At 40.4% G+C, this 20101-nt stretch overlaps 1 protein-coding gene across 1 annotated transcript; it reads left to right on the top strand.

Moving 5' to 3' along the window:
- The first annotated feature begins 453 nt into the window (after window positions 1–453).
- On the top strand, window positions 454–19207 carry igf1 (insulin-like growth factor 1). The gene is made up of 5 exons (XM_031313442.2): window positions 454–916; window positions 2293–2452; window positions 13134–13390; window positions 14673–14708; window positions 15406–19207. Exons 1-5 carry the CDS (start codon window positions 869–871, stop codon window positions 15463–15465), a joined length of 561 nt encoding a protein of 186 aa, XP_031169302.1. The 5' UTR covers window positions 454–868; the 3' UTR covers window positions 15466–19207.
- The last annotated feature ends 894 nt before the right edge of the window (window positions 19208–20101 follow it).

The following is a 20101-nucleotide window of genomic DNA, read 5'->3' as shown; positions in this document are numbered from 1 at the left end:
CAAACCTGCATGTATTGACTCCATTTCAACACCAGAGCAATGACTTATTTCTGACAAGAAATTACAGAAACAAAGTGCAGAAAAGGAATAAATCCTGCACATAAGCACAAAGTTTAGAGAGAGCAGGACTTCAGATTAAGCTTTTCTGGTTATCTCAGGTTATATATTTGCTCTGTATTACAATATAATTTCATGGATATTTCATATTCACTCCAATTCACATGTATTTAGCTTTTTTAATTTGTTTTTATTGGACATTCAAGGTAGTAGTACATTTGTGACTAAGTGGGAAAGTTTTTTAATGATTTAGTTTTGAGTTAATCAAATCAGACTTTGGACAGAAGGGCTGTTGAAATACCGCAGTGCCAAATTATGCACAACAACCAGCAGTCATATCAAACCTCCAGCTAGTCTTTAACTTCTCCTTCATGAGCATTCAGTGCACAGAAGTAAGTGTGAGCTGCTGCTGGTGGGGCAGCACCGCTTTTTCTATCTTGATCTGAACTACTAACCAAGTCTTAGAGAGATCAAAATCCAATCCCGTTCTGAGAGAAAAAAGAGAAATGACGTTATTTGAATATGTGCCCAAAATCCTTAATGAATAACTTAGGACGAGTAGGAGGCAAATGCTGCCCCAGCTGTTTCCTGTTGAAAATGTCTGTGTAATGTAGATAAATGTGAGGGATTTTCTCTCTAAATCCGTCTCCTGTTCGCTAAATCTCACTTCTCCAAAACGAGCCTGCGCAATGGAACAAAGTCGGAATATTGAGATGTGACATTGCCCGCATCTCATCCTCTTTCTCCCCGTTTTTAATGACTTCAAACAAGTTCATTTTCGCCGGGCTTTGTCTTGCGGAGACCCGTGGGGATGTCTAGCGCTCTTTCCTTTCAGTGGCATTTATGTGATGTCTTTAAGGTAACTTACCTGCTTTCCTTTGACACTATATATTTATCACCTTGCTCAGTATTTGCACAGAGCATCCTTACCTATAGTTTCAACTCAAACAAGTTTGATTGTTTTACTGCTTTTTAAGTGCATGACAAATGTGGATTTATTCTGATTTTTATCCTTTTTATTCAGTTAGAGAGCAACTGTTCTGCATGTCTTGATGATATTTCCTTTTTCAACAGTTAACAAGAGATTGTCCACCTTCTGCTTTAAATGACTCTTTTTTTTTTCCTTTTGGAAATTTTGACATGAATCGTGCATGAGTTCCACTGCTCGGATGAATGGGTTTTCATTCTCAGGGCTTCTGTGCGCCATGCGCTCTTTTTCACCAGAAAGTCCCAATGCAGCTCTGCAACTTTCAAAGTATTTACTGCTGAGTCTGCATCATTAAGTGCTAAATATCTAACCTGCGAACCTGAGGGTGAAGGGTTCGCAGGTAAAGAGAGAGGAGAGCTTAACGTGAAATAATGAAGGGCGTCGGGGCCGTACGGTTGGGGTTGTGATGTAGATGGATAGTGTCCTGTGTTTATTCTTTTTATTATGTATATTTGGCCCACTCAGCTTCCTCGGCTGGGTTTGGCGGGAGAGCCGTTTTCCATCTCACAGTTTGGATCAGAAAGATCCCTGGCGCTTTTTGAATCTCTTATTCTGCTTTTTGAATTTTGAAGCACTTTTGGTGTAGTTCTGTGCCTAACAATGCGCTGACAGCTGGTTTTTGGCACAGGGATAAATGATGAAGCCTCATTACCAATTGGTGATTAATGATCTTTTTTATTTATGTAATTGATTAATATGGATTGTTATTAACTTATGAGGACATGTAGGCTACAGGGGCTGCGTAGCGAGATGATAAGGAGAAAAGTGTGTTTTCAATTTGGACGCGCTCGGCTGCGCACAGGCGCTCGGGAGCATCAGAGCTGGTCAGCCTCCTGTTTGACTCTGGCACCAAGTGGTAGTTTGGATTTAATACATTTTCCTCCACATATCCAAACTCCTGTAAAGTTACCATCTGTGGCAACGGTCACTTTTATTTCTTCTTTTATTTCCTTTTTTTTTTAGCAGAGCGAAAGTCTGGAAATTAGGGAAACAAGTCTTCAGCTTACTGGGTTCAATCTTATGTGGGAAAATGTTTAGTGTTGCCATCACTGATGTGTCATTGAGCAAGGCACTTAGCCACCAACTGTCACAGCAGATTTGCTCAGTGGCCAGTAGCCTATATGAAAGCAGTGACTTTAAAAGTATAACTTCCCCTGCTTAAATTCAATGAAAATCTCTCTCTGATGATGCTCTGGCTTTAACAGCAGTGGATATGTTAAAGCTCTCCCTCTCTCCCTGTGCTGCAGAGTGCGATGTGCTGTATCTCCTGTAGCCACACCCTCTCACTACTGCTGTGCGTCCTCACCCTGACTCCGACGGCAACAGGGGCGGGCCCAGAGACCCTGTGCGGGGCGGAGCTGGTCGACACGCTGCAGTTTGTGTGTGGAGAGAGAGGCTTTTATTTCAGTAAGTGCACCTTTTTATTTATTCATAATGGTTGGCTGTATCTGTCCCAGAGCTCTCCACCTCCAGCGAGCTCATAAATAAAAAAGCAGCCAGTTTGACATCTTGTCTCAACTTTCCTTTCCCTGCATTATTGTTCCCTTTCTTCCTTCATTCATTCCTCTTCCACGGTTACATCTTTTCTTTAAGTTCACATTCATCCCTGCACATTTGTTTTTATGCTCCATTCTCATTGATGGACAGGAGCCCAGATTTTGAACAAGCAAACTTAATGTAAATGTGGAATAATGATAATTACCTATACTCTTGGTGGTGAATCCCAGTTTTGCTCATTGGTAAAGGGCTTTAAGTGGAATTTGGCTGACTATCTCTGAGAAAAAGGAGGGGTAGAATCTAAATGTTACTGTGGAGTTTTTTCTTTTTTCCACCAGAGAAGGGAAAGCGACCCAAAGAAAACCCTCCACCAACAATCCAGGATTTAAATCTCAGATTTTTCCATTAAGGGTACAACCCAGCCCAGAACAGCGCAGGATATATGAAGCAACCTAGGTTAGGTGCAATGTTCCACCAGCTGCCAGGGTTTCTCAGGACATGTATCCTGATCTTTCTGTCAGAGACAAGCAGCGTGACAGTACATTAGCAGTATCGCCAACAAAACACAACAGAGCCAAGGTTTTTAACCTCATTATTCACATTTCTTTGGCTGACATCCACCAATTAAGCCAATTTGCACAGAATGTCCTGGAGGAGCATCACATCTCCCCAAATGTCATGTTAAAATGGCTATAATAATTGATTGTCCCTGTGACTCCTGTGCCGCTTTGACATAATAATCCATTATTAATGGTTTGGTTCGGTCCCAAAGTTATGAAAGATTTTCCACATGTGGTAGACTTTGTCAGCTGCCAATTTAAAAAAGAAAAGAAGATATAAGATTTCTGCGGGAAATCAGCAGAATCTATAGTGTTCTCTTTTCCAGTAATTGATTGCTTTCGCCTCAACCTGAACCTCGAGTGGTTTGTAGATACACCTTCTTGAGAACTTGGTGACTGATGGAAGATTAGGGGCCAGGAGGGGGGCAGTGTTTGAATCCCAGCCTCAGTACAGCAGGGGGATAATGTAGCAGTGGCCAGTGTATAGTAAAGCAAATATAAAGCCATTACAAGACAAAAATAGTACATTTTATTGGTAAGATATTAACAAAGTAGTCGACAGCCATGCTAGCAGCTCTGTGAGACTGGATACTGTATTTGTACAAAACTGTGCTTTGAGCTATATTCCAAATTGCAATGTCATTTTGCAGGTATTTGGTCATAATCCAAAGTATTGGACAAACTTTAAAATGTTAACCTGATGATGGCGCTATAGGAAAATTGAAGGGATCACCAAAGTTATTACCATTCATCCTTAAAGAGACACTTTTCATGTAAATCCATCTAGTAGTTATTAAGAAATTCCACACAGAACCTCATGGTGGTGCCAGAGAAAAAGTCGTAAGGATTCATCCTCTGGAGACCATGAAGGTCTGTACAAAATTTCATCCGTTATAATCCGCTGGATATATAGCCATTTTGAAGCCCACTCTGCAGTTCATTCAGGGGTTTGATGGCCTATATCCTCTGCTGCAGCACATGCCTGCATGTGGTGCTCTTGATTCTTGGACATCTTCGTGTGATTGGCTTCTCAGTCCGATCCTTTCCTGAACAGCCCATTTACTTTACTATCTACCTTTCTATACGTCAGCATTTCACCTCTTTGATTCTTCTGAAAAGCCCAAATGGCAGTTTTTGCATGAGCTGAGACCTTTTTCCCCATTTCAACCAAATCAGTGACCTGTCGTGCTCGGTGGAATTTTTTGTTGTTGAGGGTGCCTGTGTTTGTGATACAGCCTTTAGCACCTGCTCATGGTACCAACAAAGCATCCTTTTACGAGACCGCTGAAGATGTGCTCCGACATTGTTCTCTTAAAGCGAATGTGATGTGATGGCTCTGCTTTGCCTCAGAGGAGGTTGAATGGGCAGAGAAGCCTCCCAGAGCTCTGACCATCCAACACTATCGCCAGACAAGAACATTTATACTGGATAATTTAATCCAGTGCAACATCCAATGCCAACGTTTAAAAAAATATGTGTGCATTACAACATATAGTATGGTTAAGGGTAGAGAAAGACTGTGGCTTTTGTAAATAAAAAAAATGAACTGTTGCTGTGATGGGACACAAACTTTGGTTTCCTGCATGACAGCCAGACGTGCTACATCTGGATCCACCACCCCAACCTCCATGCTACATGTGCCTACATAGAGAGGGCACTACTTCCTGTATTGGCACTGCAGATTGACATTGGATGTGCAGTAAATTGTTGTCTAATATGGATGTATTTTCCTAGTTATATTGGGCTGCACCAACAGACCTCTCAGGTCCGTTGCATGCATGCTCCCTTCTTGTCCATGCACAGCCCAGTATGGCTAAGAATTATTGGATGATTTGTGGCACGCAATTTATGTCCAATGTCAACTGTTAGTACCAATGAAGAAAGTAGTGTTTCCTATATGTAGCTAGACGGAAAGTGATGGTGTGGAACTGGGAATGGGGGTGTTACTAAAGTTTGTGTTCAGTCACACCCTAAAACTTAGTCTAACCCTTAACCCTAACCCTTATCCTACTAATCCTAATTCTTTAATTATTGTTCTTGCCATGCATGGACATTGCAGAAATACTTTAAGAAATGTGGCATAGACCATTCCAAAATGTCACTGAACGCCATCCAAAGTTTTTTTGCAGAAACACCCAATATCAACCTTCTGTCTGGCAATCGTGTCACCATGCACCTTGCTGCTGCTCCCCGCCATCCCACTGCCACATTCTTCCACCCCTGCCTGCAGCTTTTCCAAGACCAGTCAACATCATTCTCTGCATTGGGCCCCTTGTACGGTGTTTGCCAGAGAGTTTGTTGGAGAGTCACCAAGCTGCTGCAAAGCTGCAAGTCTTGTTCGTCCAGATGCTGCTGGCAGCACCCACATGCTGTGGTCACAAGTGGTCATGACAGCCTTCTCAATTGCCAGTTTTCTGCCAGTTAAGACTTTTTTGGTCGTTTGGATTCCCTCTGCTGCAGCACTTCTCTGGTGTAAATGACCATGTTCTCTTCGTTTAGGCTGAGAGACAGTGGAAGACCATGGACTATGTGATCAAAGAGGGCTTTTTAGTAAATCATGCATCACATTTTGCGTCTACATGATGCAAGTATCAAATCTTTTACACCAACAGGACTTGGCATTCTCTTCTTAGATGGTGATTGCAATTACATTTTTTGCTCACTTGTAAATCCCATCTTAATGATTTGTACCTTAGTTTGAAGGTTTGCAAAATGGTCCCAATGCAGCTGTAGCTTAAAGCTGATGAAATGCTCAAGATTTTGACAAGGTATGAGGGTGTCCAGAGATTGGATGATGTGATAATGTGACAAAGTGTGGGCTACTGATAGCAGAGTTTTACTACAGCTTTGTGAATGTTTCTCACGGGCTAAAGAAGTGCAGCACTACTGTCCATATTTATCTCATGAGAAAGTGTTAAACGGAGGCCAATGTAACTCATGAATCCTCATGCAGGATACACTTTTTAAACAGGAACAGACCTTTTTGTGGTATGGGGAATGTATTCATCTTTCCCGCATTACCTTACACTGTGCAGTCACTGAACTGCACACCATCCATCTATCAATGCCACATTTTCCTGTGTTGAAAAAGAGGTATATTTCACAAACACTCCATCCTTTTTCTGAAAAAGCTCGAGGTTTGAGCAGCAGGGTGCTGTGCCTTGGAAAATATACTGCTCCCTGTCTTCCTCTGTTTCTCTCGCTCTCTCATATTCTCTCTGTCATTCCTTTTTCTCCTCTCTTTTGGTCGCCACATGTACCAGTGGCTGTTTGCGTAGAAATATCTGGAGAATCCATTTGGGTTCTGTCGTCTGTGGGACCCGGCAGCGTAACAGCTTGGCCAAAGGAGGCGTGCTCTTTTCCCTGAACTCTTCCCCTTCAGTCTGGCCGTGTTGAACTTGGCAGCCCTCTGATTGATAATGTGTCCAGAGACAGTGTTGCAACGACAGTGGGCTTTCTGTGCTAAAAGTGCTTTTGCCAATCCACCTTACGCATGTCACCAGTAAAATAGCACACTTGCATTTTAAGTCTACAGGTTTCCTACCCTGATAGAAATGCTAAATACAAGTTGGTGGAAATTCTTCTTTTTTTAGGTAATGAAACTAACTGTGGTCTATGAAACAGAAAAAAACCCACAACCGTAGTCAGTTTTTCCAATTATTAACCTGACCTAGAAATCCTCAGTTGTCTTTGTAATGCTTTAGCAGGCAGGACCATGGAGTGATTTCATTGCGATGTTCATTCCATGAATCAGATCTGTAATGGGAGTTTTTTGGCTAAAGTGTGAGTGCTAAGTGGCTCCCAGTCCTAAGTTACTTCATATTTTATCAGTTCATGCTAAAATATTCACATTTTTTTCTACAGTGAGCATGAGATATTTAATCTTGCTGTTGATTTCTGTGAAATGAATGATGCGCAAACTCTCTTGAATTACGACGAGATGGAATAATCCATCATTTTGGGCCAAGAGCTAATTGTTGGTACACAAAGTTCAGCCAAATACGAAATGCGTTTTTTGTGTTTGTGTGTGTTTTGGCTTGTACTGATGGCATGTGAGTTGAAGGTGGAAAGGAGAGGGAAATTGCTTTTAGCAGCCATTGATAAGACTTCCCCTTCAGTGTTAGTCCCTGTCAATTTTATTCAAAGCCGATGGAGCTGGAGAGGTAGAATGTGCAAAAGCACGTCACATGCATGCACGCACACATGCACACACTCAAACACACACACACACTTAGCTAGGCCTTGTCCCTCAGCAGCAGGGGATTATGTGGATTACAGGATGATCAGGACACCCTCTCCCCTCCCTCCCCCCTCCCTAGTTTTACATTGGATCTGAACACACAGCGGAAGGCACTGAGATCTGAAGAAAGACCTCCTGTGTCCTCTCCATCACTGAGAAAAGGTGTCGTTTTCCCATTAAGACCTGAACTAAAAATCTCTGACCCTTCTGTGAATTACTGCTCGTCGGAACAAAGAGGCATCTCATGAAAAGGAAAGGCAGGCGTCCTCCAGATTTAGATCTGTACATACACATAGCTGAAGTTGAGACACGAGGGATATGAGGACACTCTGGGACTAAACAGTACTTTACATTTGAGACTCTTCATCCGTTTAATCCAATCACATAATGTAGGACCTCTACAAAGAAAAATGAGGATATATCTAGCTGCATTAGTGCAGAGATCACCAAGGTTCATAGTTGTTATCCTGGAGTTTTTTTTACATTCTTTCTTCTTCACCTTAGGTAGTCTCATAAATCATCTTTTTATTTCGCATTCCATTTTTAAATGAAGCAAAGAATACTGCACACTATTGATCACTTGTACTCACTTTATTACCAACATTTCATTAAAATTAGATACGGCGACAAGGGGCAACACTCTCTAACCCCCTTGATAATAACACATCTTATTGATACCTATTGGCCACCAAAGAATCCAGGATCACTGGGATCCTTTAATTAACCTCAGACCTTGATTTTACCTTCATCAGGTACATGGGAGCGAGAGTGTGCAGGGTTTTTTGGTTCCTTCACAGTCAGAAACTTTTGATCCTACGCACCTTTCAATACAACTCAAAATTGTTAACTATTTGCATTCCCACTGTACACAAGAAAAGGACGAGCCTCACTTAAAAATGTGAGCATTCTTATCATTTCAAATTTGGGTTGCTAATGTTTCTATCACCAAGAAAAATAGATGCCGTGACTGATTCTAACATTCGTTATTTATAATCTCACTTGAGAAATCTTTCCACATATCTTTGCCCAATTTATTAAATGGCTATCAAAGTCAAAGAACTCCATACATTTGTTATCACTTTATAATCGCTTAGTTTCAAAATTAGCCCAAAAAATTAGCCCATGGATCTTTTTTTGTATAACTCAATGATTTCTAAATGATGTCTTAGAATAAATCCATTTTGATCACTTAAATCTAGTGGCCGGGCCTTTGGCTAAGATTCTAGTGGCGCAGTAATGTGAGGAACACTTCACTCATGCCATAAACTCTTTGTGGTACCAGTGATAAAGAGGTAGTTTCCAGTACTTTAGCAGCTCTTATAGTCCCTGCCCAGCCGTAAACTGCTTGACACTTTGGAAGAGCAGTGCACAGGCTCCAAGAATCCACTGGTTTTTATTGACCATGACCAAGCTGTAAAACTCAGATGCTTTCTGTGCCACTCTGGAATGGGGGAATCCAGCCATCTCTCTCCAGTGCCGCTCCTTGGAGGAATGAACACTATGTGTGCTGAGGTTGTCAAACACCAAACGATGTAAGATGGAGCAGTGCGGTGGCATCAGAAGAAACACTTAGTCAAATTTGACAGGTCGAAGACAGTTGGTGCTACTGCATAGTTTTTGGTTAAATGCTTGCACTCCAAAGGAATACTCTTTGTAGTATCAAACATGTTAAAGGTGGTCCTGGAAAGTTCGTAGCCGGCTCATTCGTGGCGGATGACGGCTGTAGTCAGCTTGGATTCATGGCAGATACAATTTATTCCAAAGGTGACTGTGTGTTATGGAAAACAGAAAATAAATGTGCCAGAACATATCAAAACATCCATAGGAAGTCCTCAAACCACTGCTGCAGCATAAGGCCATTCAAACATGCAGCCCCCTCATTCATTTCAATGAGACCTCTGTGAGAGCTCCGGCAAAGAAAATGCAATGTCGTCCAGCAAAAATGTAAGTCAGTACGACATCATCCGGCGAGGTGCTGCATTGGTCAGTCAAATACATGTACATGCATACATATAACGTGAATGTCGTCGAGGCAGAGGGTAGAATGATAATCAACATAAAAACTCTCCAACGTTGTAAAGTCCTTTCTCGTAGTAGTAAAATAACACAAAAAAGTGTTTTGGCATCTGACAAGCTTTCAAACTCATGGATGTTTTTACTCCAACTAGCATTCCTCAAGTGTATTTCGTTGTCTCACCGGTATCCAAAGCAACACGCCCCTACAACGCAGGCCTGCGAGTACTCTACCGATTTGTCTGGACTTGAATTCTTTATTCCAAGCCTCGATCTTCAAGTTACGTCACATTATGCTACTTCTGGCAGTGCTTCGCAACATTGAAGATGTACGGTAATTTAACCGTGTTGCGGAGAAACTATAAGTGTTACATATACATATCAAGATGGGAGAAGTGGATTATGCTGAAGGAGCGCTTTGAGAAGTTTTAACACATTGACGTCCTCTGCAAAGAAGCAGGCTATGAACCTTTTCGAACTACATGTTAATCCTGTATTTGATACTCAAAATTTTCCACATACAGATTTTCGGTGGCATATTCCTTTAAATTAACTTTCTCTAGTTGGGCTACTATAGCCATTAACTTCTTAATGTAAATGTGCAGAAAGTATTTTGCCATTTTCCCCCTTGAACATAATAAATCATAGACAAAAATCTCACTCTAACTCTGCATTCTGCCTCTTCACGATGGCTCAAATGCTGACGCACGCTTTCTAATCTGACCTGAAACCCTCCTTTATCAACGTGGGTGATCTCTGCATCTTCCATCCAGACTCCATTTCAAACAGCAGAGGGCCGTGAGGCGAGAAGCACTGGCACAAAAGGCTGTTTACCCTTATTTAACAACAGTCACAGCAAACAACTCGTTGTTTATGAGGATTACAGCAGCTATCCATGGAATTGAAGCATTTAAAACCTTTAAAAGCTTTTAGACCTCATTATGATATGCATGTTTTTTCTCAAACCTGCCCGAGCTGATTATCCTATGTTACAACTGGTGCCAGCTGATTTTTCTCTCCCTTCCAGCTGTTTGTGCAGCAGGGTTGCAAGCTATTTTCAGAATAATAGCGGATGTTAATTTGTAAGGCTTTATTGGGAGGGATTGAAAAACAGGCCAGGCAACGAGGCATGGCCCCGCTTTTGGCTTTCAGCAGCCATTATATAATCCCCAGCCAGGACTCAACGTCACATTTCTCTCTTTCTAAATTTCTTGACATCAGGTGTTAAAATAGCTGCCAAGGCTGGTCCCACTGATATGCCTCACAGGGAGGGAATAGCAGATTTTGTTTGTTTAGATCAGGGGTCTTCAACGTTTTTTAAGCCAAGGGAACCCCGACTACATAGGCTATATTGTAGAAATTAAATTGCATATTAAACTGGGCCTACAACAACGCGTAGGGCGGCCTTCACCTTTTTTTTGCATAGAATACTAAGCTATTAAAATAGCCTAATAATTGTTGGCATGATTTTATAAATCATGTTTTAATGTGACAATGTGGCACATTGAATCCTTAACTATATCTGTGGATGGATATCTTACCTAGGCTATAGGCCAGTAAGCCTATCATCAGCGGGGATTTATATTTGCTAATAATATGTTTGATTCATGTTAAGACAATAATTTGGAGGCCCCCCTGCATTGACTCTGAGGACCCCCCAAGGGTCCTGGACCTCTTGTTGAAGATCCCTGGTTTAGATGACTGAAAGGACTGAAAAGAATGAATTACAAAAGGTGTAGCTGTCAGTGCATTTGGAATTAATAAAAATGTCAAAAGCTAAATTAGGGTTTTTGTCATCTACATATTTAATTTAACACATCCCTTTTGGCAGTTTGAGATCTGGGTGAATCCTGTTCTTCTGTTCCCTAAATAATGCAGGTGCACAGTGTATTTTTAGCATCATTCTACCTGATGTGCAACATGAAAGCCTCCCGATTGACTGTTTCTGAATGAAAGCTGCTCTCTGTCCAGAACAACATTGTCAGGACAAGGCAGACAGAGAGCAGAAGTTAATGCAATTTGTCAGCACTGGCAGGCTTCTGAGCCAAGAGCTATTAACTCTGAGAGGGAAAGGCATTTCCTCCTTGTAAATGCCATATTAAATTATTATTATTTTATTTGGTAACAGGGAAAAGCCCATCAGGGCTATGTTGCTCAAGGTGAGCAGGGAATTGTTAATGGAGAGTCTGCGTTTTTCTAAGGCCACCAAAAGAGGGTGGGTTGAGGGTTAAGGGAGTTGAAAAAGGAAGTGACTATTGGCGTCTTGGTAACTTGATGTAGCCACTGAGTCAACAAGCTGAGTATCACACTTTAAATAATGTTTTACCCATTTCTTTCAGTGATAATAAGACTATAACACAATTTCCACCTCTACTGGCCTTGTACTCATCATGCCACCATCTTCAGCATCCATGTTTTACCAGAGAGACTCCAGGGTGCTCAGGCTTCTGCCAAATGAAAATGTGAATGAACAGTGGTACATTGCCAACAGGGGTGCGGCCTCAAAGCCCGCCTTGCTGTTTCTGCAGGTTGATCAGGCCCAGAGGGCTTGTGGTTTCGCCTCACTGGACGAGCCTCTGTGTAAAAGATACCTGTGCCAAAATGGCTGAGCGTGATATTCTCAACGTTTTGGTGACTGCGGCCCCCTTTTTACAGGGAAGCAGCTGCCAAAAAGAGTCTATAGTGTGCAATGTGATACACTGTAAATTATACACGGAAGAAATCCATGTCAATAAGGCTGTTCATGTATCAGAGGAAATAGACCCATGACCTGGCCCTTATCATTACTTTATTACAAGCATCGTGGCTGGCCTCTAGCCGCAATTAGTTTGATTAATTCTGTTAAAAGATATAAAGCAGAGTAAGATAGTGGTTCGCTAGACCCCCTCCCCCTTCGTTACTGTCACTACGTCTGTCAAGCTTTCCTTTGTGGCACAGCACATGTGCAGCTTACAATAATAAAAGCAGATTTACCCAACCCGGTCATATTTTATGTTTTGGATATGTGACCTTGTATTCATTGCTGCAGTAATACTGATCATCTCAGTTTAGGGTTAGCGCTGAGGGAACATAGGGCTAAGGGAACATGGACAATGTAACACAAGACTATTTCATTCCAATAAAAACCAATTTAGCTGCTAAGTTTAAGGACAAGCAAGATAGAGGTTAGATTTATGGTTTATTGTGCGTATTTTCAAAATGTAGGTTTCACTTTTCATGTTACAGAGAAAAGAATAATCTAATAAGTTACCTGAGATCACAAATTTGGCTGGCATGGTTGGAGTATAAACTTTCCCTCATCCAATAGGCATGACAGAGCAGCTATAGCTTTAGCCTACACTCCTATAAAGCGTCCAAGACACAGTGGGGATATACTACACAGTGGATTTGGTCATGAACGGGGCTTTTCTTTTATTTACGTAACTTGTAACCCCACAAAATAATGTAGTATAAAATGCTGCTGGTATTGGAAGTAATGCTGGCTTTTTCTTCTGTGAGCAGTAAGCTAGAAAGCCGGACATGCTAATGTTTGTGGCTAACGTTAGAGCCGATAAACACGCTGTTTGATTCATTCCTTACACTTTTGCTCTTGTATTTTTGGTTTTGGAGAGGGGTAAAAAAAGACTTGGAAGAAGAAGACTATAGCATTTTAAATGCAGTTTGTTTGAACAATGAAAAAACAGCACAGAAGGAATTTGTAACCCAGAGATTCAGCAGAAATGACCAGCTATGTCGTTGCCAAAACTAACTAACTCCTTCTGCTGTTCCTCTCAAACAGGTAAACCAACAGGCTATGGCCCCAATGCACGGCGCTCACGTGGCATTGTGGACGAGTGCTGCTTCCAAAGCTGTGAGCTGCGACGCCTGGAGATGTACTGTGCACCTGCCAAGACTAGCAAGGCTGCTCGCTCTGTGCGTGCACAGCGCCACACAGATATGCCGAGAGTACCTAAGGTTAGTACCGCAGGGCACAAAGTGGACAAGGGCACAGAGCGTAGGACAGCACAGCAGCCAGACAAGACAAAAAACAAGAAGGTGAGCATAGCACCAAACAGATACACTCAAAAAAAGATTTACTCATCAGGAAATGTGTAAGAAAAAATAGAACCAAATTGTTTTGGTAGCTTCTGTCAAAGCATGCACAAATAATATCCTGAGATTTTAAAGAAATTGTTGCTTTTTTTCTTGTTGCCGAGAGTTATATGAGAAGATTGATACAACACACACATATGTGCTCATTCAGTATGAAATTACAGCAAGCAGGTGGTATCTTAGCTCAGCATAAAGACAGGGGAATCAGTTAGCCTAGCTCTACCCACAGATGCACAGCCAAGAAATAGTATTGCACATAATCCTCTGTTGAACTAAAAATTGTCATTTTACATTCAGTTATGTATATGGATTAAACAAACAAGATAAAATGTGTTAATCAGTGATCTTTAGGTCTGATTTTGTTATGTTTGGACAGAGCCAGCATAGCCAAAGATAATTAATGTAACTTAACCCTTGTGTTGTCTTCCATTCGACCATGTACTTATCATCTGACGTTTTCGTCTCTTTTATCGACACTTTTGTCTCTTTTTTCAATATTTTTGGCTCTTTTTTTATGTTTAACGCTTGTTTTCACTACCATGTACAAACACCACTAACACCAACTTATTACCACTAGTTTTACATTTACTGCATTTTTGGAATTCATGGTCAATAAACCTCATTTATAGGAAATTATACTTAATTCTTGAGTTAAAAAAAAGCAGAAATTATGAATTATTTAGACTCCTATTAAAGGAAGGATAATTACAGAAGGGTAAATGTCAATGTTCAGTCTGGTTTTGAAACTTTTTTTTTTTTTTCAGATGCAATTTTTTTTATAAAACACCCAAAAAGTCAATGAAAGTAGAGATTTGATCTTTTGTTGTACTCGCGAAGCGCGATGTGTGGAATCATCCATGTTATTTTTGGGTAATTAAAATGAGGTAGTTAAAAGGAAACCCATATTTCTGATATAGACATTTTGAAAAACGGGTCAAATTTGACCCAAAGGCAACAGAAGGATTAAAAAAGATGTGCACTTTCTGATAGACCAAGGCAAACAGCTTTCCCCTGTTTCCAGTCTTTATGCTAAGCTAAGCTAACTAGCTGATGGTTGTAGTTACATGCTAGCAAACATACATCAGGGTGGGCTTAAACCTCTCATCTAATTATAGTTACTTACTGTTACTTTAAGGGGTCAGTAGATTCAAGTTTGCTAGCAGCTTACTGTATAGCAAGACGAAATAATTCATCCAACTTAAGTGGCTTCATTTTCCTCCCACAGAGACCTTTACCTGGACATAGTCATTCATCCTTCAAGGTATGCATGCCAGTGGATACTTTTTTTTAAATTTCATTTTATTGGTATTTTCATTCTTCTAGTCATTTGAACCTCTATTAACCCTCAACTCTGAAATTCAGAGTTTCAAGTGCTTCAAAAGCAGTGCAACCTTTATTTTGAAATGAGAGAGATTAATTTAAACAATCTTTGTTCTGAAATCTTAATCTCTTGGCCAAAGAAAGAAAGCGTGAGGTCTAAATGCAGACTCTGTTTCATCCTCGAGTTGCCAACCTGCGGGAGAGTGTGATCCTTTTAAGATTCGACCGTGAACTTTTTACCCTTCTCTCAAAAAAGAAAACCATTAGCAGCAAGAGAAGGAACTAAGTGTTTTTTGTAGTAGACCCAGTGGCACTCCTGCTCCCCAGGCACCTCCACTCTACTACTGTACATTATGTGCTGACATCTCACCATAAAGAGACTGACACATGCAAGGTCCGGAGATGAAGCAAGCATATCACGTTTAGTGTATCTCCTCGTGCAGTGGCTTACACATCACTCATCTGTTCATTGACTTTGACTTTAGAAGAGTTATTAACTCTGTGACAAAGTTTTATTTTTACCATCCAAGGAACGCAGATGCAGATTTCAGACCCAAATCTCTCCCAAAGCTTGCTCACTTTATCCTGTCTACTGTGTCTCAGCTACAGGTCTAAAATGTGCTTCTCTTTTTTTGCAGGAAGTTCATCAGAAAAACTCAAGTCGAGGCAACACTGGGGGCAGAAATTACCGAATGTAGGGAAAGAAGGAATGGACAAATGCCCAGCGACTTGGGAAGAGAGAAGGGAGTGGCCTTACCTGGTACCCCTGTGGAATGGTTCACTGTAAAACAAAACAAAAAGTATGCTAACAAAGGTCCGAAAAGCTCTTCAAAATGATTGAAACCTGAGAGCTAAGTGGTGTTTAAGGGTTTGATGAGGGATCTTGTGATTATTTTATACACTGCACCATTCCATATCGGGAAGAATTCTTTGTTAATGCAATGTAACAGACTAGTTTAGCTGCTGAGACATGAACAAGAGCTTATTATACCTCCATGTGTGAGCTGCAGCATCCCCTGGCTCCAGGAAAGGTGGGAACGGATCTGGGCTTCAGCCAATCCGTGAGCGACAGGCTATGTTTGAGAATGAGTGGTCCATCCTGTCCCCTGAACTTTGCGGAGGTAAATCCTTTCAGTCTGAGAGAGTGGATTCATTCACTAAGTTAGACAGGATACTTTGTCACCGGTCACATATAACAGTTTCTACCCCAGTTAAAATCTGATTATCTTACCTAGTTTGTTTTTATGCACTATGCATTACTGCAGATATTTTTAATAGGCAAAAACAAGGTTTTGCTTCAAAGGACAAAGACCAGGTGGTTCATTATCAGACTTTCAATATTGTTATAGTTATTTTACTTTGAGCCCAAATCCCTACTTCTCATTGACTCCTGAAGGCAGAGATTGTCTGTCTAATTGGAGTCCCTTGAAGGTTTGAGTCCTATCCAAATCCCTCCTAAGCCTCAGAAAGTGTTGAGAACTTGAGGACTTGACGGACTTCTATAACAAAAGATCAAACACCATTAGAGGGGATTTTAAGGAAGGTGGGAAGTATAAAACCAAGACTGTGCCTGTTTTACAAAAAAACAGAAACTAATTAATCAGAAGCTAAATTGAATTAAGGTCTTTTGGCCAGTCAGTGCACGGTGCTTGTTTGGTTGCAAGAAATGGGTCATTCAGTGGATTCAAAGTGCATTTGGCATAAATCAGTGGAATAAGTCAAATAGCAACAATCAGGTAAAATGTTTGTCGTGGCCAAATCAGATTTTTGTCAACAATCCAGTAACCGGTGATCAACATTTGAGTCTAAGTGGAGGCCTGTGTTCAAGGTTAAGTGCAAGTCATGAAAGTTTAGTCACAGCAAGTCAACAAGCACTCTAAAAAAAGATATTTTTCCTGTTCTCTTAAAGAACTAACAATATGTTCCAAAATCTGTCAACACTTAAATTTGAAGCAAGAGAAGGAGAGACTCTAAGAATAGCCACGTAGATGGGAAGTTAAAATAATTGATCGATCTTGGCCTGTTATATTTTGGTCTTTTAGGGAGGCCGAGAACTTTGCTACTTCAGTTGTCGCTTGGACTGCATTATCTGCTATCATGGCGAGAGTACAACAAAAATCCACAGCATCTGTTGCAAAGTCCACTGGAGAAACATGCAGATTAAATGATTTGGTAAATATTGCAAACCAAAATGACAAGTCTTTCTGGAGATATGAGATGCAGCACACATATAACTACAAAAACACACGTACAAAAACACCCACAGTGTAAATGAGAGTTGTGTAACTGTGAGTAAGGGTCAAGCACACACACACACACACACACACACACACACACACACACACACACACACACAAACACACACACACACACACTTTTCATGAAAAGCCGATTCTGAGAAGTCCTTGCATGAGGACTGACAGTCACGGCTGTTTATTCAAGCCTCCATGCGGATTTACAGTAATTGTATCGCACAAACCACCCAAGACATCTCATCTCTGCCTCCTCTGCCTGTGTATAATCAAACAGTACTCCCATTTATGTTAACCTATGCATACCTATCATTCATTGTACATGATGGTTTCATATAACAAAACTGTATTCAGAATCCTATCCACTGTATAATGGTGCTATTTTGTAGTTTGTTACTTGCAAGAGATGGCTAATACAGACAGATGGCAGGGCTTACATTGGAGGTCTTCCCTTTTGCACAGCCTTGTGGCCACCATTTTAATAGTGTTTTTATTTGTAAGCTGTTTCAATAAGGTAGTAGTGTAAGCGAGTAAATGTATCTGTGTGAAATCTGTGAATGCATGGAGATAAAAAAAAAAAAAGAAAATATCATGTTGTGGTCCCAAGAAGGCAAAATGCTATTTTTTCTACTGTTTTTGAATTATTTTCTCAATATAGATCCCTTATGCCAAATAACTTGACAAAAGTACTGTGAACTGTGATTCTTCCAATTGTATTAAGATTGTTAAAAGTCATGGTGTGCTTTTGTCTGTCCTGAGATGTGTGTGTACATGCACCTCACTTGAAGCCAAGGTATTGATTATTAAAAACACTTAACGCGAGACTACGTAACTTTTACTGAACAGCGTGTACAAGTGGTAATTACAGGATCATGGAATAAAACATTTGCCTTCATTTCCCAAGATTATTGTGAGTCAGACAACATTATCTTTTCATCTGTGACACACTAAAATGGAGTGTAACAGGAGCACAAGTAGACAACAACCATAATATCAGCACATTTACTCATTAGTGTCACACAGTGTCTAGCTTAAAGGAATAGTTTGACATTTTTGGGAAATTCACTTTCTTGCCGAAAAGATCAAGCTAAGCTAAGCAGAAGAAAAGCTTTTTTTTTTTTTTTTTTTAACAGATTAAACAAACAAGATGAGTGTGTTGACATGCAAGTTTTAGAAGTGCTAGTTGGCAAGATAGCCAAGTAAGCAGTTTCCCCGTTTCCAGTAGTTATGATAGGCTAAGCCAACTGGCTTCTGGCTGTAGCTTGATATTTAGACTACAGATATGAGAGTGTTATCAATATTCTCATCTAACTCTGGGCAAGAATGCAAATAAACGTATTTCCCTAAATGTCAAACTATTGCTTTAAGTTTGCTAACGTTAGCTAACATTAGCCTGCATAAGCTACTGGTCATACCAGACCAATTAAAGCTATAGTGGCAAAATTGAATTGCCACTATGCCGAATTGAGCAACGGTGCATTTTGTTGCTTATGAATTAATTTGTTAAAGGAAGAATGTGTTATTCCCTCAGAATGTTACAAAGTCTCACTTTAGGAATAAGCCAGGAGTTTAATTTATTTTGACCAAAACAAAACTCTCTGAATTCAAACTTATTTTCACCGATTAATTTAAAAGTGTGTTTTTATCTGTATGATAATAATGATCAACATATGCAGCCTACTTTGGTGTCTATTCCTTACAAACTATATTACCAGTCGGCCTGGCGGCTGAAATAAAGAATAAGCTGGTTGTAGAACAACTCCGGTTCCCCCAGACTTTCAGATATACAGTACAAACCAAAGACATCAATTCACACACTGTATCTGGTACCTGAAAAACAGCTTATAATTTAATGCATAGCGAAGTGAGACAGACAAGTCCCTTTCTGTGTATCTGTTGTTTTTTTTTAAGAAAGCTGCAGCAGCCAACTTTAAATCGTGTTGACTATGAATCATTCAAACACTCTGTTTGTCACTTGTATGAAATATAAATCAATAAAGTCTAAAATGTGGGAGTGAGAGATTCACCACTCTGTGAGGTGTTTAATGAGAAAATGTCATTTCCTGAGAAGTCCAAGAAACTGTTTGATTACAGCGCTGTTATTCATGGTGCTCGATTGCCTTCTGTAGAAACAAAATACTGACAAATTGTTCACCATTCCTGCTGAATAAACCACTTGTCAACATCACAGAAATGGCTGGAGAGTTTTTCTTCATGCAGCATGCACGTACAATACCGTTTTTGCTAATTTGCTACAAAAAAAAACTTAAATATCACGACTCTAAGTATTCAGACTCTTTGCTATGACACTTGAAATTAAGCTCAATGTTTTTTCTTATTTCTCTTCATCGTCTTTGAGAAGATTCAACACCTTGATTGGGGTCCACCTGTGGTGAATTCAACTGATTGGACATGATTACTAAAGTTTATATAAAGGTCTCACAGCTGACCTGCAGAGCTTTAGAGACAGGATTTTGTCAAGCACAGATCTGGGAAAGGCTACACAAAATGCATACATTGAAAATAAAGAGCACAGTGGGGGCCATAATTCTTAAATGGAAGAAGTTTGGAAAAACCAGGTCTCTTCCTAGAGCTGGCTGCCCGGCCAAACTGAGCAATCGGGGGAGATGGGCCTCATTAAGAGAGGTGTTTTAAGAACCCGATGGTCACTTGCCAGATGGTAGCCTCTCCTCAGTGAAAGACTTGTGAAAGCCTCCTTGGAGTTTGCAAAAAAAACTGTGCAAAACTTTCACGTCATACCCAAAAAGACTCAAGGCTCTAATTGCTGGCTAAAGTGCTTCAACAAAGTACTGGATCTGAATACTGTCAGTGTTTTTTTTCTTCTTTTTAATACATTTGCAAAACGTTCCAAAATCCTTCCGATTTGTCATTACAGGGTATTAAATGTAGTTTGATAGAGACAATGAATATAAATGATTGTAGCTTAAGGCTGCAACATAACAAAAAGTGAAAGGGGTTGAATACTTTCTGAATGCACTGTACACTCATCATCCTTAAAAGACTCCTCTATTGTGCAACCTCACACTGGTAAACTCTATTCAGCTTGTATGAGGAACCCTGT

Source organism: Sander lucioperca, chromosome 20, assembly GCF_008315115.2.
Source record: "Sander lucioperca isolate FBNREF2018 chromosome 20, SLUC_FBN_1.2, whole genome shotgun sequence".
Classification (NCBI taxonomy): domain Eukaryota; kingdom Metazoa; phylum Chordata; class Actinopteri; order Perciformes; family Percidae; genus Sander; species Sander lucioperca.
This window is presented reverse-complemented; position numbering and strand designations above follow the sequence as displayed.

Bases quoted from the DNA above. Each gene is read 5' to 3' on its own strand.
- igf1 (XM_031313442.2), top strand. From the start codon at position 869: ATGTCTAGCGCTCTTTCCTTTCAGTGGCATTTATGTGATGTCTTTAAG. The intron at 917-2,292 runs GTAACTTACCTG...CCTGTGCTGCAG, and splicing joins ATTTATGTGATGTCTTTAAG to AGTGCGATGTGCTGTATCTC. The intron at 2,453-13,133 runs GTAAGTGCACCT...CCTCTCAAACAG, and splicing joins AGAGAGAGGCTTTTATTTCA to GTAAACCAACAGGCTATGGC.